We start from the raw sequence: 26,468 nt of genomic DNA on the forward strand, positions 1-26,468 counted from the left end.
GTGGAGAGATTCCAGTAGGTATGAGTGTAATCTTTGCACCACAAGCATCACACATTTACAATAAATCACACATTTTTTTACTTAATTGTTAAACACTTTAAGGCAAAATGCCATTGTTTCATTTGAATATGTTATTACTTACATACTGTATAAATATTTAAATAATGAAAGTCAATAGCATATTAGCTATTTTTGATGGTATTGAGAATCGTGAAATTTCAATGGTATTGGTACTGTTTTGACACTGTTTTGACATGACAACCATCAATTTCATTAACAATAACAGCCACACATGCTATTTAACCATTATTTCTATGCATACACACAACTTTTCACCACGTTTTTCATTTTTGACAATTCAGTTAGACAAATGAGAGGTTTCCTGTTTAATGGGATAACTCAAATCTAACCTACTTAAAAGGTTATGCCATATCTGACACATTCAGACAGACAGGAAGAAAACAAACAGAGACCCACATTACTCAGAACAGGAAATCTTTCAGACACAGACAGCTGACCGAGCAATATGAATTAAAGAAGGTACACAACAAAGCCATTTACTTTAAAGTGAGCAAGGTTTTTATTTTAGAGTGCCTGCCATTGAAAGCCATGTAAAAGAGTATTTCGACTTTTATTAACTGAATTACTGAACTTAAAGGGATAGTTCACCAATAATGAAATGTCTGTCATTATTTACTCATCCTCATATTGTTCCAAACCCATCTTTCATCCATTAGGCAGAATGATCAGTCTCAGTCACCATTCACTTACATTGTACGAAACAAATGCAATGAAAGTGAATGGTGACTGATGCTAAACTTTTTCCTAACATGGAACCTTTTGTGTTCCAACAGGAGGGTGACTAAATGATGACAGAATTTTCATTTTTGGATGAACAATCCCTTTAAGGAAAGCTGGAATTGAGTGAGCTGATGAATGGATGATGACCTTACCTTTGTCGGCCACAGACAGTGTGCTGCTCAAGTATCGCTCCTCCAACATCCATGATGCATCATTCAGCTTGGAGGAGATGCCACACGACCCCACACAGTACACTTTGATGGCTACAAAAGAGTCATAGACAAATATTTCAACTTCAAAATCCAGAGCACTTCTTAACATTCTTTTTTTTTTACCTTTATATTTCCTAAAATTATGTGGTGACTCTTCTATAAACTGTATATCATGTACAAACAGTTTTTAATACAAGGAAGTATTATTTCTGTTGAGACAAAACCATAGATGCATTCTATCTTATTAAATCTGACACATCTCATAACACCTGTTTGACCTCCGATAAGGTTGTTTGCAATATTGGCAAACCACTCTCCACACCATCATATACTTGATTAGTCTTCTTGTAAATATGACATCATTCAAGACAAAGAAATGACATAAACACAGCTCTACTAGGTCTAATGGAGGTAATTTGAGAATGACTAGTCATCACTTTGGTTTTTCCACAATACACAGATCTCACATGGTCTCACATTCTTGATGGGTTTGATCAAAACTTGTTGAATAAGAATGCTGATTGTTTTATTTTCTTTGAACAACCTGTACGATTTCTGCCGATCAATGGAACAGACTTTCCGTTATTAAACGTTCACTCAGATGGAAAATCCGCCCTTTTGTCTGGTGCGTCTGATAAAAACAGACATCCTTATTTGCATTACAACTGCTTGATACTAAGCTCTCCACAAAGGCTTTATCAGGATGTAACAGATACATAGACACATACCTGTATCCACAAAACCCAGACAGACAAATGTCAGACCTCTTAAAGCCTGAAATCAGACCAATTTAATACAAGACCCAGTCCAAAACAAGATCACTGATGGTCAAGGTCACAAGATGATACAGATATAGAAATATAGATAAAGATAGAAATAGAAATCAAACTGATTTTACTAAAGCATTTATCAACAATGTAGGGAAAGATCATAATGCTTATCTTTAGGTTTAAAGAACATTGGATTTGCTTGAAAAAGGCCAATTTCTTCACTGTGGAAACTGTGCCATTTTGAACCATGAACTTTAGCTACATGTTTGACAACATTTGGGTGGAGTCTGAATTGTAAATGTAATCAAAATACTTAAACGTTACCGCTGAAAGGCATGTGTCGCTGTTGTGCCACTAACAACCTACTGGTTTTAGAACATTTACACACTTAATATGTGAGCAGTCCTTTGAGCAGCCTCAGTTCAAGAGTAAAGCTCAGACAAACACAAATACCTTGTGTGACCCTTTGCATGACCATGTCAATCAGTTTGCACAAATCTGAATTTGAGTAAAAAAAAGAGACTCTGCCATGTGACCAAATGCTGATCTGATTATGTAATGGGCCAGTGGCAGATAAAGCCCAAAGAATCCCAATTGGACTGACTCAAAACAGCAGGGCAGAGCAAACACAATCATTATGGCTTCACTCTTTGAGAGGATGAAATAAAATTCAGTGCTGTCACAAAATGGCAGGAAGCAACCTTCACACAACTAAAGCTGGGCGATATAGCTAAAAAAATTACTCAAATTGTGAAAATGTTTCATTCTTTTGACGATACTCGGTGTATATTTTTATATTTGTACATTCAAAATGTGAAATGCAAGAACGAAAATCTAATAATAATTTAAAAAATAATAATAATCAAGGCACGTTTTCCACACTGTTTTCACTAAACAAACACATGGAAGAATATTTAATAATTTAAACAGTATAACATAATAATGAACAGCACTGTGTACCTACATATATTTTTACTAAAACACTTTAATATATGAGAAAATACCACACTGCTACTTATATGAACAATTTTGATTGAAGATGCAAACGAATCGTTGAATCAGAAATTTGAATTGAATAATTGGAACAGTATGAACTGATTCACAGAAATGAATCAAACTTACAGTACCAACTCTAAAACCATGTTTTAGATACAATTGAAACGATATGATAGGTGTGGGTGAGAAACAGATTACTGTAAGTTTTCCTCCCTGCCCAGTAGGTGGCGATATGCACAAAGAATGTGAATTGCCAAAAACAAAGAAGGAATGAGGAAGTGAATGTTAAAGTGGAGATTTATAGTAAAAAAAAAGGACTGTTTCTCACAGCCACCTATCATATCGCTTCTGAAGATATGGATTTAAACACTGGAGCCATATGGATTACATTTATACTGCCTTTATGTGCTTTTTGAGCCTTCAAAGTTCTGGCTACCATTCACTTGCATTGTATGGACCTACAGAGCTGAGATATTTTTCTAGAAATCTTTGTGTTCTGCAGAAGAAAGAGAGTCATACACATCTGGGATGGCATGAGGGTGAGTAAATGAAGAGAAAAATTATTCCTTTAAAAATATTGTACAAATGTCAGTGACACTTTTTAGTATTTAAGTCAAAGAGTCAAAGAGGGATGAGAAAGGCCCTGGTACATCCATCATGAAAATGGAGGGCTATTTTTGAACACCTTAGAAAACTTTAGGCATCAAACCTTTTAAGATGAAAAGCAGAGGGTACAGGGCATCACTTTCACTGAAAAAGACCACCAGTTTCATTTTTAGGTGTTTGGAGCAGGCGTAACAGGCAGGGATTTTCATGTTTGTTGAGTGCCCGCTGGCCATTCACAAAGCATTGGTAGCAGATGGCAGCACATCTCTGTTCCAGGCAGGTGCCCAACTTGGTACACTGGCATGAGAGCCCTTCCATCTCTAGCACAAGCAAAACAATGAAATCCAAAAGAGCAACAGTCCACAGAGTCTCAGACAATTCATAAACGAATTAAATTAAATTAAACCACCAGTGCCATCTGCTCTGTGCAATCTGGACGACAATGCTGTTGACAATATTCTATCACTATATCTATACTAAAAACGTAGCAGACCCTAAAACCGTTTATTACACAGCTCTTTGGAATACTTGATTCTGATTGGTCAATTGTGGCATCTGAGGTCAAATTTTTGTGTATAATGACCAATAAACTGTTTATTTCACTGTTGTACCAGACAACCAATTTCCTACATATACTTGTGCTAGTTTATTGTATCACTCCACACTCTCTTTTCTTCTCACATAATAAAAGAATGTCAGCTTAAATCAATATTTCATGTCCATTTATTTATTTATTTATTTCGTAAGTAGCTGTACAATAAGTGGGATTATATAGATTTAGCTGGCCATAATCGCAAAATGTACCCCTTCAGAGTAATACAAAACCCTGATTCTGGGTTTATTTTGCAATATAACAAGTTTACTGTACAATATATTGTACATTATTTAATATTGTGTTAACATTCAGGTGCTTTAGCATACAGATCTATCTAGTGAGAATATATAGTTCTATTGTCTTTTTGCAACAAATGGTAATTTAAGCTCACAGGGACTCATTAAATGGGTCTAGCCCTGGAAAATATAGGCCAAACAATTCAAAAACACAGAAGGAGGGAGATACTGAAGGTATGGAGCAAGGATTTGCTTACACGCTTTGACAAAAGTTACCATATTAGCCATGACTGAAACACTCAAATAGAGGATGTAGACACTGGTTTTACAACTACTGAGGTAAAAGTCATCACTTCTCATTTGAAGTGTACAGTAAACAGACACGCTGACAGTAAACAGTGTCATTAAAATAAAAACAAAGTTTGTGCAAAATAGTGAGGACAGCTGGCTCCATTCTGGGACTCACCAGTCCACACCGACAAAGAGTGAAATGGAAATGAAGCTTCTATAAAATGGAAATAACCCACACAGATAGTGAGTAATTATAAAGTAAGATTGCGGCACATATGTGGTTTTATGTGTGTGCTGTTACAACATCTCAACATCTGTTGCATATTTTGTCTTCTATGCCACGCAATGACACAACTGACAGAGCAGCCCTGTGGTGCAATTGACGCTCTATCAGTGTCATAATGCACAGTTCTCCACCCTCTCCTAAAGCATCAGGAGTGTGAAAGTTTTGTCAAAGTTGCTGTGGAGAATCCAAGTTAGTATGTCTTCCTAAACTTTATTTTTGTTGAAATCGAAGAACTAAAAATGTACGTTTTTGTAGTTTTTAGTCCATGTCTATTAGTTTTGAAGCAATCTAAATGCTAGTGTATTCCTAAAAACTGACAAAATTTACTTTTAGCAGACATACACATTTAAAATTTACTAGAGATCAACGAGAATCGGTTTAACCAATGTTTTTTACTGATATTTACACTTTTCTGATTAATCGGTTATAATTTTTTTAATATCGAGTTTACAGATAAATTATCAGACATGTAAGCATAAATATAAATGGTATCAGTATTGGTTGTAAATAAACAATACTGGTTGATCTCCAAAATGTAGTCTAAAATTAAAAAAATTTTTTTTAAAAAAAATTAAATTAGTCTTTCTCTTATGGGAAAATGGACCAAAAATATTAATGACTCATCTTGCACTACACAGGTTTTCGTCCAATCAAATGCTCTCTAGAATGGGAATGACTGCAGCTTTTATTAGTTTTGCAAGTAGCAAATCATGGTTCATGGTTGTGATGTAAACAAAAGGCTATTGGCAATTTTTTATAAAGATGACCCCTTTGATATGTTCCACCCAAAAAATATGTCAACACAGGAAAGAAAATTGCACTTATCAAGCAATTTCATGGGGTCTTTAGAGTGCATCCTTTAGGGGTGTAATGGTATGAGATTTTCACGATATGATAACCGTCACAAAAATATATCACGGTATTACAGTAATATTAATATTTAGTAAACTAAATGTAGACTGAAAAAAGACATGTTCCCTACTGCAATGTTATTTTATGCAATACGGTCAAATGTATTTCAGATGTTAATTACTGTTTTAAGATTGATGATATTGAATTTAGTAAAAAAATAATAATAAAATAAAATAAAATAATAATAATAATTTGTAATGATTACTGTCCAGGGTAAAAGTTCAGATTTGTATTTGATTTAGTAATTGGTTGCTTTTGTAATTTAGTTTGATTCTAAACAATACCTTCTGTAAAATAAATAATACATTTGCAGTTTATTTATTGGTGTTTTTTCCCCCAGTACTATATATTTTCTGCGACAGTATCACTGTCCATTTCCTGTATGCCTTAAGCACTTTGAAAACCCTATTTAGTACTTCGCAAATAAAACATATTATTAGTAGTAATATTAAACACACTGTAGGCCTACCGTTGCACTTAAGCAAATAAATTAATAAATAAACATTGTGCCATCGTGACATTGTATTTAAGCACTTATTACATGGGCCTCTGGTAAACTTTATTCTGAATAATCAATTGCACCATCTAGTGGTCTGATATTTCTGAGTAACAACCGCACATCCGGGGATTAAGACATATCAGACTGGTCATCTGGGTATTGAGAGTCATCTTTCCTACTTCTCGGATCACTTTGTGATCAAACCAGAAATGGAATTCAGCTGTTCAGCGATTGCCACCTTCTCACATAATAACAAAATTTCAACGCAAATCTATATTTTATGTCCATTTATTTATTTATTTGTTTGGTTAGTAGCTGTGAAATAAACAGGATAATCCCTGTTTGGGTTTAAGATAACAACTTTTGATTGTACATTATCCCTAACTTAAACCTGTTTGCTATGTTTGTGAATGTGCAGAAAGCACAAACATAATGTAAGTCTACCTATAAACCTAATGAGTCATTACATAATGTAAAACTGTTTTGTTTCTGGTGTTTTTTATGAAAGGGGGTCTATAGTTCATTATACATTCACATCCGTAAATTCCATGGAATGACGCTCAAGGAGATGATGGTTTGTGGCTGTATTTTCTTGACAGCGCTAGCTGCAACGATACACGCAACAACTGTGCGCTGCATCTTATAAAATGTCCATGATTTGCATACCAGCTCAAAGCGCAGGTGGGCATGGGTGGAAGGCTAGCGCTATCTGTGTGCGTGTACGCGCAAAGCGCAATTTGCTATTTTCCTGAGAAATAGGTAATTGCGCTAAAATGTCTATTCTCGCCACAAAGTCTCCTGCATTTGCAGTTTGGAGATTCCACCAGCAGGTGGTAATAGAGTTCATGTCCAAAGTCTGAAAATACAGTGGAACATCAAATGATGTCCCTGACAATCACTGTTAATACAAGCCATGATTTGTGTGTCAGTAGATCAATATAATTAAATATACTTTCACTCTCTATTTAACGGAGCAAACATCCAGTTAGTCCTGATTAGCAGCACATTTCCCATGCGTATATTCATGCTATACCGTGAATGAGATGATGTAGACTGTATTAAAATAATGTCTGTTTAAAACCGAGGTATATTGTGAAACCTTGAAACTCTTACATTCCTAGCGAGTTTCCTTTAAAGCTGTACTGTGTACTGTGTGCTGTGATCTGACTGGAATCTGAGTCTACAGGGGGGACACAATGGAAATGGTCCAGGCCTCTTGGCTGCTTACATGGTTCATCGCATGTGTCAGAGAAACAATGAAGTGGGTGTCCATAGTGTCTTCTGTGTTTATCACAACCTTTCCACATGGGAAGACAACGTGGGCTGGACCTGCTTCCTAACACATACAGCATATAAGCAACACTGTTGCCAGTCAACAGATAACTGTAAGCAACTTCACATCCGTCTATTATCAGCAAGTTGACATCTAAGATAGCATTTACACCTTGCAGTAAAATGGATCTCCCCTGTGATCACAATTACCCATGCAAAATGGAAAATGCTACTTATGTATTACATTAGAGGCTGCAGTGCAGTAACTGAAAATTCTCAGTTTTTAGCTAATTTTAAAAACATTGACGGATAATTCAGGATAGTTCAGGATTTTTCCTGCATCAAAATCTTTTGTCGACCACGAAAACTACATTTCGGGGAACAGAAGCAAATTTAATTATATTTATCTCATGTTCGTGACCTATAAGCACTAAATATGCTTTGCACGAGCCACATCGTGATTAGACAACATACCTGGAGAGACACGTGTGGGGATTTGAGGAGAGAGGTGAGAAAATCCAAATGTTTTGCAATGGATTAATTCATGGGATATTGTTCATTAAATTGGGTGACAAGATCACAAGACCACACTCTCTGTTGTGTTCTCCACACTGGGGCGGCAAACTAAATTAAAAAAAGCCAAGAGCCCGCAACCTCATTACATAATCACTTACATAGTTATGATATGACAACCCATTTGCATTTACACCTTCTTTAAATGTGTTCAGAATCCATCCCAGACCACTTCTGGATGTGGTTTCAGTGATCCGATCACAATGTGTCTTGGGTGCATTTAAACCTGACATTTAATGTGGTCTTAATGTGGATTACCAAAAACAAATTTTTATGTGGGGTGTAAATGCGACCCAAGAGTACTACATAAAATACTGATTTGTAAATTAAATCATCAGAGTGTTCAATACATCCTTCTTTAAACACAAATCTGATACTGTTAAGATTCCTTTAAATCCTGAACAAAAATTATTCTCTTAAAATTCTTAGATCTAACAGAAAGGTTTTAGTATCTATTTGCAATTCCATTATGTTCAGTGCTGCCCATGTCCCTTTCCCTAGGACAAGAATTTATGAGGCCTTTGTGACATTATACAATTAAGAGTTTCAGACATGCACGTCATTGGTTCTGCAAAATTCATCTTTAAAGAATGCCTAAAAGCTTTTGCTACAAGACAGTCTAAGTTGTTCTTTGTTGAACAATTGTTATAAAAGTTTATCTATATATCTGGTGTTTACCTATTTTAACCTAAAATCACTAGTTAAAAATTAAACTGTGAAAATGTAACAAGAACAAACAACTAGATTTCTAGATTCTAAAGAAAAATGTAAGTGGTGCTTGCCCATGCCTAAACCAGCCCGTCTGGCACCAACAATCTTCCATGCGAATATCTAATCAGCCAATTGTGTGGCAGCACTGCAGTGCATAAAATCATGCAGATACGGGTCAGGAACTTCAGTTAATTTTCACATCAACCATCAGAATGAGGAAAAAATTTGACCTCAGTGATTTGGACCGTGGCATGATTGTTAGCGTCAGATAGGCTGGTTTGAGTATTTCTGAAACTGCTGATCTCCTGGGACTTTCACGCACAACAGTCTCTAGAATTTACTTTGAATGGTGCCAAAAACAAAAAACATCCAGTGAGTGCCAGTCTGTGGACAGAAATGCCTTGTTGATGAGAGAGGTCAATAGAGAATGGCCAGACTGGTTCGAACAGACAAAGTCTACGGTAACTCAGATTACCGCTCCGTACATATTGTGGTGAGAAGAATAGCATGTCAAAATGTTATTCTGAGATGCGGGTTGGCACTGTTTTGGTGGCAGGAGGGGGACAAACACAATATTAGGCAGGTGGTTTTAATGCTATGGCTGATCAGTTTAAGTCTATGAGACAAAAATTCTGAGTATATATTTGAGCAGATGCAAATAACCTAAAAACCCAAAAATATCCTTAGTAACTGGCAGCTTTGCAACCAATCAGCTATGAATTCTAAAGCTAGTCAAATAGAATTTCACTCTGTGGCACCACGGCGATGTAACAATGAGATAGCACGCATGAAGGGCTGGCTGCACTGGCATGGAAATAGACAGCTGAGTTTGGGGAGAGACTGATATTTCCTTGTTTACTGGTGTGCTGGATACAGTTCAGCTGAAGTGGAGACATACAAAAGCACTACAGTGTTTGTCTAAGCTCAGGCTTTTTACAAATGCAAACAGAAGACATTCTTGATCTCTAGGCCAAACACACAAACAAGGACTGTACCACAGAAGGGACTGTTGTCAATTTCAACTTGTGAAAAGCATTATTTATGAGATCAAATCAATTCAACAAATTGGTTGAGAGAAGAATGTTTCTTTAAAAGAAACCATTAAACCACTTGAGGTGTTGTCTGTCCTGGTTTGCCATGTTTCCAATAGAGTGCAACAGTCTGGTACCGGAAGTGAAAATCCCATTCTTTTTTTCCATAGACAAATTGATTTTCAGCAATAACTTATAAACCTTTAAAGACAGACATACCTTGAGCTCCGAGGATGTTCATTGATGATATTTGCTTCCGTTGAACTCATCCGTCATGAGTTATTTCAACTTCATTGTTTAAAAATTGTGTTTGATAGTGGAATTCATGGTAAAAAACTAAATTTCCCATGGTCCAGCAGAGAAAGCTTCACCAATCAGAGAACCGTGGACAACCAAGCCTGAAAAATGTGCCTCGGAGTTACTCCCGTAACACACTGTGAATGACGCAATTGAGTTGGTGCCTCTTAAACTACTTATTTATTTGTACTAGTGTTGTCAAAAGTACCGGTACTTCAGTACCAAGTTGGTATTAAAATAAAAAAAGATGTAACTGCACCAGTGTTTCTGCAGTACCGGTAGTACCAAGCACCGACTCTATCCAGTACCAGCGCACAGTATGACTGACACATGACTGCTTTCAAATGCTCACAGGCTTATTTTGAACATGTGCTCTGTTACTCCTTGTACACTGCAATGGACAGTTAATCAAATGAAAATCCTGACATGTACTAGTGTGGTTAATTAAACCACTAAAAGCTGCAATCTTACTGTGGATGAGCTGCATGTTGTTTAAATCCGACCACTCATACAATGGAAACTCCTCAGACATTGAGAATTATTCACATTGTATCAGATGACAGAGCAGAGCATTAATCTACTGTGAACCACACAGCACATGTAAACTATATTATTTAATTAAATCACAGCATTTGTGCTTTAATCTCAACTCAACTTTATTTATATCGCATTTAAAACAACTGAGTTGACCAAAGTGCTTCATAGGAATAAAATTTAAAACAACATTTCAAAATTTCCACATACACAAACACCAGTAATCTAAAATACAAACACTCCAAAACTGTGTCCTACATTTCATTTATCACACTCAAAGGCCAGTGTAAAGAGATGAGATTTCAGATGTGACTTAAAAGTCTTCAGTGATCACACTCATGGAGCTATACCACTGTTTATGCGGAAAAGTGAAGCTTCAGGCAACACATGTCATAATAAAAGCACGAATCAAAATAAAAGCTAGATGCCTGAAATTGAAGAAATTGAATAAATATATATTACAACTGTATAGTAAATGTAATATTCACTGTAATAATACTAATACTAATAATAATTAATCAAAATATCACAAACAAGACCGCTGCTGAATAAAAGTTTGGCAAAAAAAATGTTGAAAAGTTCTATTTTCACTTATTGATTAGACACCATTTTGATGATGAAATTAAATTAAACTTTAAAAAATGTTCTGGGAAGTTCTGGAAAATAATAATAATAATAATAATAATAATAATAATTAAACTATAATTATTAAAATAATTATTAAATAGTTACAAATAACTAAACTGGTGTGTTCAATAGCACATTATAATATTAGCATTTTTTTGCTGTGGTATCGAAATTGGTATCGAGAACCGTGAAATTTCACTGGTATTGGTACCGACTACTGAAATTTTGGTACTGTGACAACAATAATTTGTACATATAGAAATATTTCCCAATAAACTTCAAATGTATTGATTCTATACTTATAATCAACCACCTTAAATCAATAGTTTTATATATTCCTATCGTTTTATATTCAATGACATCACTTACAGTGCTTCATGGGATTGTAGTCCGTGCCCTAATGAAAGATGGTAAGTACACAGTCTTGTACCTTTGTCTTTTTGCCTGATTTTCGAATACTTTTTTGCCTCATAACAAAGTTTGTGATGTTGTGATTTACCTCGGTGCTGGTTGGTTTGGTTCATGGCTTACAACTTTTTTATGAAGGAACTTATGAAAAGTCTATGGGAAAAATGCATGGGAAAAAAACTTCTGGAAACCAGATGGCTGAATAAGTGGGCAGGCACTGTTGTGCTCTATTGAAAGAGGATGTTTGGGTGGGACATACACGAGGGGTTGTCCCTTTGTTTTAAAATAGCCAATAGACTTTAGTTAGGCCTACGTCAATGCCATGAACCATGATTTGCTACTTGCTAGTCGGTTGCAGGTGGAATTAGGGAGAGGGACATTCTTGCTCTAAAGCGAGTCATTCATATTTTTTGGTCAGTTTTCCCAGATGAGAACAACTGTATATTTTAAATGCAAAATATCTGCAAAAAAGAGAACTTTGCCAATGTTTAGGGGTATACTAGCATATAAGTCACCTCCAAGGAAATAAACATGGATTAAAAGCTACAAAACTTATCAATAAAATGGGGTATTCAAAAGTGCTTACATTAGCAGAGAGAAGACAACATAAGTGTCTATTACTTATTACAGTAGATACAATATAAACCTTCAAAAGACTGTTTGAGATCAGACTTGGTTATTAATTTGTTTCAACCAACAGTTGGCAGCAGTGTGTGAACAATGACCCATTTTATCTCACTCGAGAAATTGTTCCACTGACACACTGACTACATCACAACTGCTTGACAACACAATGGACAATTTTGTATCAACTGAAAAGACACAGATGTGGGTGCAAGCAACGGTGCTGTCATGATGTCCACACAAAAGAAGAGGATAGGCAAGATGTTAGTCTCAGTCACCATTCACTTTCATTGCATGGAGAAAAAAAAAAGTGTGATTCAAAGTGAAAGTTGACTGTCTAAGATCTCCTTTTGTGTTCCACTGAAGAAAGAATGTCATAGGGTTTGAATAACATGAGGGTAAGCAGAACTTTCATTTTTGGGTAAACTATTCCTTTAAAAAAGGAACTATCCATTTGATTATCATTTCAGTATCTCTACATAATCTGCCCTTGCAAAAATCTATTTTTACACACTGAATATTGACGCTACACTCTAATGCAAAAAAGTCGACATGAGAGACTCCCTCATCCTTGACATTCCAGACTCTGAAGTAACTCAACTCCTAAGTCCTCATTAAAACTTCAGGAGCAATTAGAACCACTTGCTCTCCCTCTTCACTCTCACCACACTCCTGACCCCATCACGACTCCTTTTATGAGCTTATTGCACCATTTAATCCCTTGGCACCACAGATCAGCAGAGCTCATTTCAGTGGCCCACAATACATCTGCCTTTCACAGTACTGATCAATAAAGACCTACAGCTGCAGTGTGATGAAATGAGAATGAAAGCAGTATGATTTATCCACAGTTTTCCTGACCAACCACTTGGCGGTGTCATGATGATTCTGATTGCCACAGGACTTTTATTCTGGATCCGGTCTCCATAAGAAGCAATGTAAAAACTACCGAAACAAGTAATCCAGACAGAAAACAACAAATATTTTAAATGTTAGTTGGAGTAAAAATGCCATTATTGGCTGTCAACTCAAAGTAGTTAATGATATCAACGTAACTAACCTCGGGCCATCGCTTCATGTCATTATCCTCTAAACACATAAGCTGATGCAAGTGAAAACAATGGAGATCGAAAAAGAAAAACAGGCTTCCTTAATGAATCGTAGAACACTTCTATCTATCCAGTGTGTTTCTATAAGGATCTTGTCCAAGCCGCATTATGCAACATGCTTTTCAGCCCATGTTCTGCTTACCTCATCTCACTGTGCCCAAACATTCCCACCAATTACTGCACAGGGTCAGTCTGTCTGATGATAAAAATTAACTTTGAGTCGGTTCTCTCACAATATGACAATAAACTTCATTAGTTTCTTAGTTTACTCTCAATGACTCATCATCACACATTGAATGATAGGTTCCATCTCTGGAAGTAGAAAGCAAGGCAGCTCACTAGGTTTCAGAACAGAGCTACTGAATAAAAGAGGGAGGGAAAGATAAATGTCAAAGCTATCTGTAATCCAGATTTGTATTACTTGGCATGAACCAGATCTGGGAAGTCAAGGACACGTGAATCAGTGTCTGCTAGTTTAGGGTGTATTATCTGTGATAAAGAAACAAGTGAAGGGAGGCTATATTTAAAGATGCATTCATTGTTATTGTCAGTCTAATTGAACCAACAAGGCTTTGATTCCTCAAGGCCAACGATATTTTCAAACGAGAATTTATGAGCAAGCTCAAAATCACAACGAGCCTGCCGTGTATTCATAAGTAGATTTACTCCAGGGACAGTAACAACACATCTGCTTTGATGGGAAACAGGCAGATTAGCACAAGTGAACTGAGAATTTGAACTGAGAAAGGTCACCTTGGTTTAAACGATATCTTTTGCCCCCTATATTTTGGGATGGTTTTACCTTATGTAAAACCACATCCTCAAAGAGCATATCCCAAACAGCAACATTTAGAGACAGAAATTATTTATCAGACTTTTGTTTACTCTCTATATAGGGTCTTGTCATTAGGATTATGGATAATGCTTGTAACTACTATTTTGAATGATAATAATTCAAAACACTTGTGGAACAGAGCTGCTGCTGTTTCAGCAAATCATAATTAAACAGGCTTTGCTTTGCCTGCGTGGATTTGGTTTATAACCTGTCAGAGAACATGAAATCTTATGATACTACATAATTTTACCAAATATTTAGGCTGTCAGAAAAGCAAAAGTGTTATTGAACATAAAAACTAAATATTTCAATGAAATTTTCAGCAGTTATAATGCAACAACTATGATGTTGCAACAGCGATACACCTATAACACTTTCCACATCTTTTGTTGTCAAAGGCAATAGGCATCCAATCAAATTCCCAAATATTTTGGTGTAAATTTGCCTATCAATACACTGTAAAAATAAAAAGTTGAGTAAACTTATAATAATAAGGCAACCAGCTGCAAATTTTTTTTTGAGTTTACTCAACTTCAAGCAAATTAGTTTTACCAACTTAACAATTCAAGTTGGATCATAAGTTCCATGAGCTTAATACAATACGTTCAGTGAACTCAAAAATATCAATGATTATTAGGTTCAATAAACTCGCATTTTTAACTATAGTTTACCATAATTTTCAATGTTCTTGAAAATTCTTTAATAACATTCTTTTCAAGCAGATCATATTTCGACATAAGCTTATGTATCAGCCCCACCAAGAGACCAAATAGTTGGTCCAACTTAAAAGATGGTGTAGATTACAAGCACTTCAAACATTTAAAAGTTGAGTCAAGCTTTTAAATAAAGAAACTTCATCAAAGCAAACACTAATCACCCTGATGGTGACTTTAAATAAAAATTTTTCCAGCAAAACAAAATTAAAAACACATAAAGAGCAAAAACATCTATTTACTCAAAACATATTATTTACAGATATATACATGTCCTCATAAATCGGCACGCTTTGACTAAACACAAATAAATTCAAGCGCAGGGGATTGTGGGTAATGTCTTCAGCCACAATGCTTCTCCAGTGGGCATGCTCAGTAGCAGGTGCAACAATGTGAAGTTCATAGTGCTCAGCCTTACAAGTCTCCCACAGATTTTGACCCATGAATTTTCAAGACCTTTCCATGACTTTAACAAATAAATAACATCCTTAGATATGAGTCGAAATCAAAGATTTAAATTCCCACATATTTCCTGATTTTCCGTTGTAGAGCCTGTCTTTATAGACTTAAAATGTAAACTTCCATTTCACAGAGGTGCACAAAATTTCCACCAAAAATGCACTAAATGGACCATCATATTCTGTTATTTTGCAAAAAAACATTTTGTCAACTAGTATGGTAAGGTCAGTATATAATAATATACAATTCAACATCTGATGAAAATATAAATTATATAATGTACTTATGATATGTAAAAATTGATTTGTCATAAGAAAATATTCCTCGTCAAAGAATCGGAGGGAGGGGGAGAGATGTCAGTAATCAAAGCCTACATGTTCTACCTTCACCACCAAACTTGACATTGTATGTGCTCAATGTTTAAAAATGTAAGTTACTCTGACTTAATTGGCATAAAAGTTGACTTTATTGATTGTTTTAAGTAAACTCACTTTTTTGACATTAGATAGTTCAATCAACTTTTACAAGTGAGAGTATCTGACAAAATTGAAGTTGGACTTTTTACAGTGTAGATATAAGTTAGCTAAATAAGGCAAATGCCAACATGGACAGATTGCATGACATTATGGCTGTCATGATTATGAAATTTGGCTGATGATTAATTGTCAAACAATTAATTGCGATTATGATGATTAATTGTCTGTTTTAGGGCTATAACGATTCATTGTCATATCAATTGTCATATTTCTTAAGGTCATTTTTACATGTTTAACTTCAAATATATAAATCAAATAATAAAATGGGGATATATGATTTCCTTTTAAGGCTTTAAAATCCAATGAATGACATGAAACATTATGTTTTAAATATAACTTTAAAAATAACTTTAGTTTTGATCAATTTCACATCTATACTGTTGATTTTTGAACTCATATATTTCATATTAATAATTGTATTTATTTATTTAAATATTTATATTAGATAATTGTGACTAGGAGGAGGGCGGGGCCGGGCCGTGAGGACACACGCCCTGCCCTGAATCGGGCTAATCAGCCGAGAGGGGGATAAAGACGAGCCGGAGGCACCAATTCAAGAGAGAGAGAGCCACATGCGGCTGCTGTGTGTGTGTGTGTGTGTGTGTGTGTGTCTATGTGTTTGTGTTTATGTTTATGTTGATTTAAGTTCATTTATGATATTAAAAGTTTACGCTGACTGTTCAGCCGGTTCCCACCTCCTCCTTGCCCACCTTACCCCGTTACAATAATGCAACAGTAAAATATTTTTGTCCTAATTTCTTTCACATGTTAGTTTAATGCTCTTTGATTAAACCCACAAGTCCTTATTTCTCATGACACAAAACCTTTGAGATTTCGTTTCATCATTTTATCACTCCACAGAAATAGAGTAAAAGCGCTCTGTGTCACTGCGTGTCATTAACACTGCGTGTATAAACCCACTATATGACCAGGAACATTTGCTATTACACGATCGTTAAATTAAAGTGAAACCATAGCACTTTGCATTGACTATCAAAGTTTATATTTGTTAGTTTATATTTTCGCAGAAGTTTGACATGAGCCTCTGCTAAAGAAGAGCAGCAAAGTGCTTGAGAAGAGCTTCCCGCGCTCTTTCAGACAGGAGCTGCTCTGGTTGACATCCGTGGTCATAAACGCACTGTTTATGGCATTTATATATTCGCTTAAATGTCCCTTATTTGGGGATTAAAATTGACTGGAATTTGAAGTGCACAATAATCACGGTCATCTCAAATATCCACGGTTAGTTCAAATAACTGTGATCAAATGATTATTTAATAATCGCGACATGCCTACATGACATGCTTTCATCCTCGAAAACCATTTTCCAAAATGTCAATAACTGACCAATAAGAAGCACTGATTTAAAAGGTCAATTCTGCCTAGGAGCAAGTCTTGCATGATTTACTGAAACATTCATTTCACCCACGCTTGTTTAAAATGGACATAAATAAAGAGAGTAAGTACGCCTCTTCCGTTAAGGTTCAAATGAACAATGACTAATAAGTATCGCCCTGCAATGTCTGTAATATGCATTAAACATCAGTCATTTATATTTTTACAAACACTGGAACCTTGTTTTGTCTAATGTACAAACGATTTCATCAGAAAAAGGCATTTCAGTATTCTCTTGTATTAGGCACTGCATGGAGTACTCTTCAATTTTTCTCACAGATAACTGAAAAACTTGTGTCCTGCATTCACAAAATGAGGTGAAAATAGGCAGCATGATGGAAGATCTGTAATTAAATTCTCACCGACACAGACAAATTACCCTATCCTATGGGAGGATGGGTAACATTCTTTACAAAACCTGATTTAACTTATGAAGGTGTTTGGGTGCGCATGGTGAGATGAGATGTTTAAAAGATAGGCTGAAACTGTATCATATGGGTGTTTAGAGCAACAAGGTTGTACATGTAAATGAGTAAAGTTTGTTGTGGCTCTAAACTTTTATTATTGATATCAATTTCCCAGCTGCAGACAGATTTTAGAAGCTTTGTCCTCCAATTTTAACAATCTTTCCACCTCATAAAAGTGTTCTATGACACCTTTTCCACTCAAAATATAATAAACTGACTCGTTCATTTATGCAGCGTTTTGACTGAGTGACTGCGGGCCAAAGAAACCAGCACACAGCTCTGTTAATTTTCACAGAGACAAAGAGCAGCCTGTTACAGCATGTTAATAAAGCAGATGTTCTGAATACAGATGTATTATTGAAACATCAGACAAACCTCAGTTCTTTATCTTCTGTATCTTCTCAACTAAAATTTCCTCAAGATTGACAAAAAAACTTTAACTTGTTATCATTACAAAACAGTAAAACATAATAACGATGGATAAATCATCACTTAAAGGGATAGTTCACCTAAAAATTAAAATTCTCATATCATTTACTCACACTCATGCCATCCTAGATGTGTATGACTTTCTTTCTTCTGCTGAACACAAATTAAGATTTTTAGAAGCATATTTCAGCTCTGTTGGTCCATACAATGCAAGTGAATGGGTACCAACATTTTGAAGCTCCAAAAGCACATAAAGGCAGCATAAAAGTAATCCTTAAGACTCCAGTGGTTAAATTCATATTTTCAGAAGCGATATGACAGGTGTGGGTGAGAAACAGATCAATATTTAATGCCTTTTTTACTATCAATCTCCACTTTTACGCTCACCTTATTCTTATATATTGCCACCTACTGGGCAGGGAGGAGAATTTATAGTAAATCAATTCAGGACACTGGAATGATTTAGCAATTGGGACAGCCCTAGAAATGGCGATCCTGAGCAGTGCACTAAATACTGAGCTAGGGAGCTGATTGAGATGCACCCTTACGATGGAAGTCGACAGGGCAACTGTATGGTTGTCCCATAGACTTTTACTGTAAACACATTTATTTGTTTGTTATTAACTTATATTATTTTTCCTTCATATTTCTTTAATTAAAACCTAAATATTATTTTTTAGAAGTGATTGAATTGTATTATGTTTATTGTGGGTTATGTGAAAGGGATTTGTTTAACTGATCATTTAAAACCCACAAACACATAATAAACTTAACAGTTTACTTTTTTGCACTTTTTTACATTGCTCTCACCTGATTTAGGAACACTGCTCTAACCATTAAATGAACAAATTAACTGCGTTAAAACGTGCCGTCTTCTCAAGACTGTCACCCTCTCAAGCTCCAGCACAATCAAGCTGGCTCTGGTTCGGAAGGTAAAAGCGTCTTTGTCCTCTGTGGGATTGTGAATAGGAGAGGGCACCTGCACACAAAGGACATTGGGGCTGGGAAACCCCATATTTCTCCTGGGACAAGGACTTCTGAATGCCGGTGGCATAGCAACCGCATTCCAACATGATAGTCCTAGTAACGGCCATAAACCTGCAGCCAGGTGAAGGCTAACCTCTCCTCCTCTCAATTTAGCACTCTTATTCCAATACACACACACACATACAAATAAACAAATCAATGACAAAATTCCACAATTCCAAAGCCCACCACAAAGACATTTGATTACCAAGTAGACGAGGGCCCTGGAGGTCACTGATCAATTTTATTTTGGGGGGGTGGGGGTTTAAATCCAGGGAACAGATTCATGAACATCTTTTAAGAATTTTGTTTTAGTAAAATTCCTTTGATAAATTATAAGAAGTTCGTAAGAAGGTACCTAGCTACAAAATATGTATAAGAAAAACTTAGGATTGCTTTTTTGGGAATACAAAATATTATTAACTTATTTTTTTTCTTAAGTTAGAAAATTAGAAGAAAATATTAGTTAAGAAGAATTCTATTGTGTTTTGTAAATTTGGCTCCAGGTTCTTATGATGTGTGCGCTTCATCTGAGGTGGTTTCTGTGAGAGCGAAAGCCTCAAGCATGTGGAAGGCATAACTTGCACAAAACCACATATTAGACAAAAACTGTTAAGATATATTTTATAAAGGGAAACACAAAACTTTTATTTTACAAATGAAAACATGATATGGAAACCTAGAATACTTGTATAACATTCAGCCACAACAGCAATCGCTAGAAATATTAATAAGAATGAATCATTCCGTAGTCTCCTAACTTTGGTAGGTTCCTTCCATACCCAAATCTACTACACACTCATCCCTGGGGCCTCTACAGAGATATAATATCCATTAAATGAAGAGAAACACAGAAAATTGAATTGTGAGATCCTAAATCTGAGATGGTGAAATATATAAACACAGAGTAGGAACTTGGACAAAAAGGGGGATGCTGACATATCTGTAGCTTTTGTTCTCACATGTGATCAGTTTCTCAAAGTATTCCTGTTATGGAACATGAGGATTCCTTGGTTTCCTGTGAGACTAATAAGACAATGCAGATGCTTTAATATTTCATATTCAGCGAATACGTCCTACATTAGTCACTACTACTTAAGAGTGATCTGAAAGCGTACACTTAAAAACAATCATTAGAGCAGTTGAAAGTGTCACTAGTCAAAAACATAAGAGCATAAATTTTTCCAGCATCTTCTGTCCTCTATTTCAAAACACTACAGCTGCATCCCTCATCCAGTGAGACAGTGTGGAAAAATGTCTCATATTAATCTTCCTTGTCCAGAAAGCCTTTAGAGAGAGAGAGAAAAAGACAGATAGGAAGAGATAAAGATGGATACAAAGAGAAGGAGGGAGAGCATTTCTTTGGGCTTGGAGAGTTGTGATAAAATTCCCCTGTGCGACTGGCATGGTGGGACTGCTGGAAGGCATCAAAAAGTCAAAGCAAGGTTAGAGGTGCCAACATAGGTGCTGTTGGCATCAGTGGAACAACAATCCAGATATCTTACTATAACAAACACTGAAAAAAGTCTTTACCTGAAGCATATCTCTAGGGTCCAGTTTACAGACAAGCTTTTGATATCATTCTGGTGCAATGTAATTGAATTCAGCATCTTTATGTCTTTTTGAAATATTACCAAACAATGTTTGGGGGACTTTCATTATGAGGGCCACAACAAGATACTTTCACAAAGACACATTCCTGTCAGTGATTAAATCAAGATTGCTGTGTACAAAGTGTTAATTAAAAGGTAGTTCTATTTTTAAAAACATGCCCCAAGTCTAGACACATTAGGATTTGGAAGCCCCTGAGAAAACTAGTTTCACTGTGACTCAGTGCGTTTGCTATTTACAGCTGGCAGAAGCAGGCGTGGAGCTCTTGTAGGCTTGTACGAGTTCTCTATACCTGCAGGGACATGCTGTTACATCAGTTTATGGCCTTGATTGAACACAGTTTCTGATCACCACAGTTTAAAGAATTGGGATTCAACTGATCAAAACCTTAATGAGTCAACAAGGGCTTGGTTGAACAACAGACTTTTTCATTTTGAAACTGAAATTGAAAGAGGTCATTTTACCAAGCAGGACATGTTCCTGTGTCAACCTATTTTGATAGGTCTGGAAGAACATTCATGTTAAAATAACACTGTCCTAACCTTATCCCTAATCCCTTACTCTTACCCTAACCATAAACTACCCCTCAAATTAGAAAAATGATTAATATAAGTGGTTTAAAAATCCCTCACTCCAACCCTTATGTGGACAGTGGGACTAAGTTGTGAAATTGTAAACAACACCAAGCTATAGAAAGTCAGATCAAATTGTTTATTATGTTTCCAGGAGTGTTGGTTATTCATGTTTTTGAGATGTTACAGACACTATATCAGAAATTAACATAATTAATTCTGATTTAAAGTAATGGCCAGCATTGTCCAATCACTGCCAACCATTTTAAAAACAAAATTACACATTATAAATTATGAATCTATGTACTGATTACCATTGGTCCTTGTTTGCCAAACACGTTGATTAGTCCAAACATCATCTGCAGCCTGAAACTGAATTTTGGTTGGATTTTAAGAATGAATGCACTTAGCTGCATAGGAAAGATATAGGATGCTCCCTTGCTCCCTATTTAGTAAATGACATAATCTTCAGTGTGCTGTCTATCTGCACTGGTCTCAGAACAGTTTAAAATGCACATTATTTTTAACTCCATATAAAGCCTCTGAAAGCAACATTTTTCGGCTTTTGGATGAACCCATTGATTCTCAATGGATAATGCATAGTAAATATATAGGATTTCTAATGAAAAAATGTGCTAAAATACACATTAGTGTACATTGTGTTTAGCATCATGGTGTTTCGCATAAATAGCTAAAAAAAAAAAAAAATAAATAAAATAAATGGCATATCAGATGAAATTAGAGACTCTAATCTTTCGACTCAAACAGGTTTCAATGTAAAAATGTAATTAGTTTTTTTTAACCAAATGTAGTTTTGTTGGCGTATCTCCCAAAGACAAACTCAAAAAAGTTGTTTTGTCAAATAACTCCATATGTCGAAAGTGTAGCCCTTTACTGACACCATAGAGTCTCCTGAACTCAGATCTGTCGGTTTAAATGAATTTAAATTATGCATTGCGTATAGCAAAGCCTAAAATACAACGTCCATGCATGTCACACGTCTTGCATCATGGTTACCCCCATCAAGACACATCATACCAGGTTTTGTGAACTGGTCAATTGATTTCATCAAAATATTCACTGAATTAAGACTACAAATTTGGTCAATTCCACACAAAAAAGCTATCATATGGCCCAGGGGCTGTTCTAGGGTCAGTGGATCAAGGCTTAGCCAAGACCACTGTGGAAGTGTATGGACTCATCCTTTGATGAAATACCGGAATATAATACACTTTATAATTAAAATTTAAATGTTACAGTACATCGATGAGGTGTCATTTATATAGTAAATCTTAAAAGTATTACTCAAATTAAAACTAAAGGTCCCACTAATATTTGTCTCAGTCTCAGATACTCTCCAATATCAGAAGTTGAATACTTTTAACAGTATGTCCTTTAAATTTAAACAAACACTATTTTGTCCCATTTGGCTTTCTGTAGTTCAATGCATATTGTTTTCAGTTGATCATTATTATAAATTTGTCAGGTGTTTTAAGTTAGTTTATAAGTTAGTTAGTGCTTATAAGAAAAACTGTTGCTAGATTTGCCAAACTTTGTGAGGTTTATGGCATCGTGTCTTAATAAAATCTTTGCAAAAATGCAAATGTCCTGGCTCGTGACTTAAAGTTTGCAAATTCCTCAAACACATCTGTACTCTTTGTTTTCAGGGTTATACATCTAAATATTTGGTACTTACTGCACATGGTGGACCAACTTAACACAGTTTCCAAAATCTCACCAAGATGCATTTTGACCATTCACACACAAAAGCAATCATGAGTCGTGAGCGCTCTTCTTGCATGTGTGCACATAAATTTCACTAATGCAACAAAATTTGCAACAAAATGTAATTTGCGGCTAAATAGGCCACAGGTTATGCCATTTGTCTGTAGAAGGTTTTAGGATGCTCTTATGGTCAGTAACTGACCTGTGAATGCTATTAACTCATCCTCGAAACTGTAGAACACTAATAAGGTGTTATTATTGACTGAATACTCAAAAAGCTCTTTTGTTCCCCCAAAATAAACTCTGTTTCATTGAAAAATAACTGACATTTGAGGTCTGCGATTCCCGTTATGAGGGGAAACTTATGGCTAAACTTATGTTTGTCTTTATTGGTTTGCCAGATATTTCAACACAAACAAGGGCGTAGATGCCACATTACCAGTAAAAGTAGTGGATGCATCTTTATGATGAGGTGATAAAGTGAGACTATTCTAAAACACACAGAGAAAGCCAGTGTGGGACTTTGAGTGGCATCATGTTGATACTGGCCTCAGTAACAGTGGTGTTGCCTTACACAACCAATCAGCCCATGTCCATTGCTAATGAATAGAGGGGCTTGTTTATGTGAGTGTATCTTGAGACGTAGACAGTTGGAAATCCACAGAGCATTACAAAAAAGCTTATCACAATCACTAGACTGCATTTGATAAAGAGCTGGATTTAGCAAAGAACATGAAATGAGCATGCTATCATGTTCCTATAACAATATTTGTGCTATTTTTATTAGGAAACACATTATTTTGCAGGATTATGAATACATTAATTAATAGATTATACATTTATTCTGCAGAGTTCGTTCAAGATCCCATTAAATAGTCTGATTAAACACATTTTTTTTTTTTATTGATGCATTTTCTATTGAAAAAGGAAGTTGGGGCAGGACATATTGAAGGGATTGCAGCCAACAGCGTTGAGGTTTCGTAACCATGATTTGCTACTTGTTATTGCTAGTCAGTGGCTTTTAATAATATGCGTAAAGGACATTCTCTTTTTACATAGCAAATGCATATATCACTGAAAGTTAATTTTGTTAACCCATAACAGAATTTTTAAACATCTTACAGAAATGTTACTTGCCACTGTCACCTTTGGCTTGCGCACTTTTCGCTTTGGAACCATATGCATTTGTGAAATGCTCTATACAAATAAATTTTATCAAAAAAATTATAATAATTTAAGAAGAACACAAGCGGGGGGCTCCTCGTGGTCGCGTTAAGTGGTTCTCGCTCTCAATGGGGCAAGTGGTAAGTTGTGCGTGGATCACGGAGGGTAGCATGAGCCACTAAGTAGTGGGAATTGGGCATTCCAAATTGGGAGAAAAGGGAATTAAAAAATACAAAAAAATACAAAAAAAGAAGAACACAAGCATATACTGCATGCTAGATTTTGATTTCAATGAGTCATTCAGTATTCCGTTTCTGATGTGTATCAGGTTTGTTATGTAAAACTGAACTGAACTGTTATATCTGAAACACTGAAGATATTTCCCTTTCTAAAATAACACAGGTCCCACAGTGTCAAAGAAAAGCTCCATAGTGCAAAATGATCTACAGACATTGATAAACACTGCAACACTAGACTGTTCAGTTTTACACTACACTTCTACTGTAGATCGTTTCTAACCATTTGAGATAAAAGTAATCATGACATCTTTGGAGTTTTTTGTAACTGACAGATTAAAAACAGGCTAAAGCCCCTCTTTTATAGTTAAGAGGGATTAAACATGTCTTCTGCCAAAGCAGAGACTGCATGGTCCTCTTCATTTTGTAGACCGGCATCATTGGTAACACTACACTGCATACTGGGTGTAAATGAGAGACTCTCTCTCAACAGAACCGTGTCACTGCACTGAAAGGGACAATGACTGTGGAGACACACATACTTTAATATTCATGTCATGCTTTTCATTTCCATCTAATAAGTTCCCTAACCCAGAGCGAATCTGAAAATAAAAAAATGTCACTGTCTCTCACGCCCATCAGCTCCATGACAGGACTATTTATTGAAGTGCCCAGACTTAAAAAGTATAGATAAGACAGCCAAAGCACGAGTCAGCTTACTCAGAGCAACGTGTACTGAAAAGCTTAACAACATCATGTCGTTCTGGTTGCAGCTAGACTCTAAGGCAAAGCTGGCAGCATAATTTGCAGATGATGAACACATCTGTAAGCATGCATTAAGATATTTTGTAACTATGACTATTAAAGAGATAGTTCGGAGAAAAATTTTAATTCTGTAAAAATTTTCTCACCCTTATGTTGTTCCGAACCAGCATGAACTGTATGTTTTTCTGTGGAACACCGAAGGAGAAGTTCTGCAGCATGTTCGAGCTGTTTTCTTCCATAAAATGAATGTGAATGAGGACCAGGGGTTGTCAAGTTCCAAAAAAGGACCCAAAAAAGCATCATAGCACACTAAAACAAACTGGAAAATGCAGGTTGTCTGATTTACTAAATCATATTATTTGTGATCTACACAGCAAAATTTGGTTTCTTTGCTTTTGAGTAATGTAATTATCTAAAATGTGCACTCTACTAGATTACATTATGTAGGGTGAATGTGAACCAATCAAGTCTGTTCAACAACATGGGGCAAGGCGTTTTGGGCAGGGGATTTGTATGTTCCCAGCATGGAACTTGATGCGGAGAGTAAACATTTTGAAATTAAGTGTTATTTTAAGCATTTGTTAGAATCATGAGAAAAGGGGGAGACTTAATAGTGTTTGATGTTGTTCTTTTGGTATTTCTAAATGATTCTGTTACGCTGGTGTGGTGAAGAGTGGAGGTTTTGCTTAGGTTGAGGATGGGTATACTCAAACAAAATGCTGTACATTGCTTTACTCAAGAAGCAATTACCACTCGCTAGCTAAAGGTTAGGAATAGCATAACCTTATAACAAATCAGAAATGTGACACATAAATATTATGTTAAACTGAAGAAATGAATTATATGGTGCCATCTCACAGAGGCACAAAATCAATTTCTCAGACTTCCACTTCTACCGTTACTCGCTCTAGAAATAAATTCCAAACTCCACCCGAGCATCTGATTCTCTAACTACTTTCATGAAACTTCTAAAAACGCATCTCTTTCGTAAGCACTTGACCCAATCCTACTAAAGGCCTGTTCACACCAAATCCATGATGATTTTGTGGGACGAACCTTTGACGGAAGGTCTATTCACACTCGAGTCCGTAAAAAAAATGAAACTAAAAACTTTTTCACCCCTGTACAGTAGGCGGCGCTGTTGC

The 26,468-nt window shown here is 35.8% G+C and overlaps 1 protein-coding gene across 1 annotated transcript in view; it reads right to left on the reverse strand.

The window, feature by feature from the left end:
- LOC127428603 (arrestin domain-containing protein 1-like) overlaps positions 1 to 26,468 on the reverse strand; it is a 59,388-nt gene that overhangs the window by 19,877 nt on the left and 13,043 nt on the right. Inside the window, exon 2 of the mRNA XM_051677043.1 lies at positions 954 to 1,064. Within this exon, the coding sequence (XP_051533003.1) occupies positions 954 to 1,064 (111 nt within the window). The remainder of the gene's footprint in view (positions 1 to 953; positions 1,065 to 26,468) is intronic.

The sequence above is a fragment of the Myxocyprinus asiaticus genome, chromosome 38 (genome assembly GCF_019703515.2).
Source record: "Myxocyprinus asiaticus isolate MX2 ecotype Aquarium Trade chromosome 38, UBuf_Myxa_2, whole genome shotgun sequence".
NCBI lineage: Eukaryota > Metazoa > Chordata > Actinopteri > Cypriniformes > Catostomidae > Myxocyprinus > Myxocyprinus asiaticus.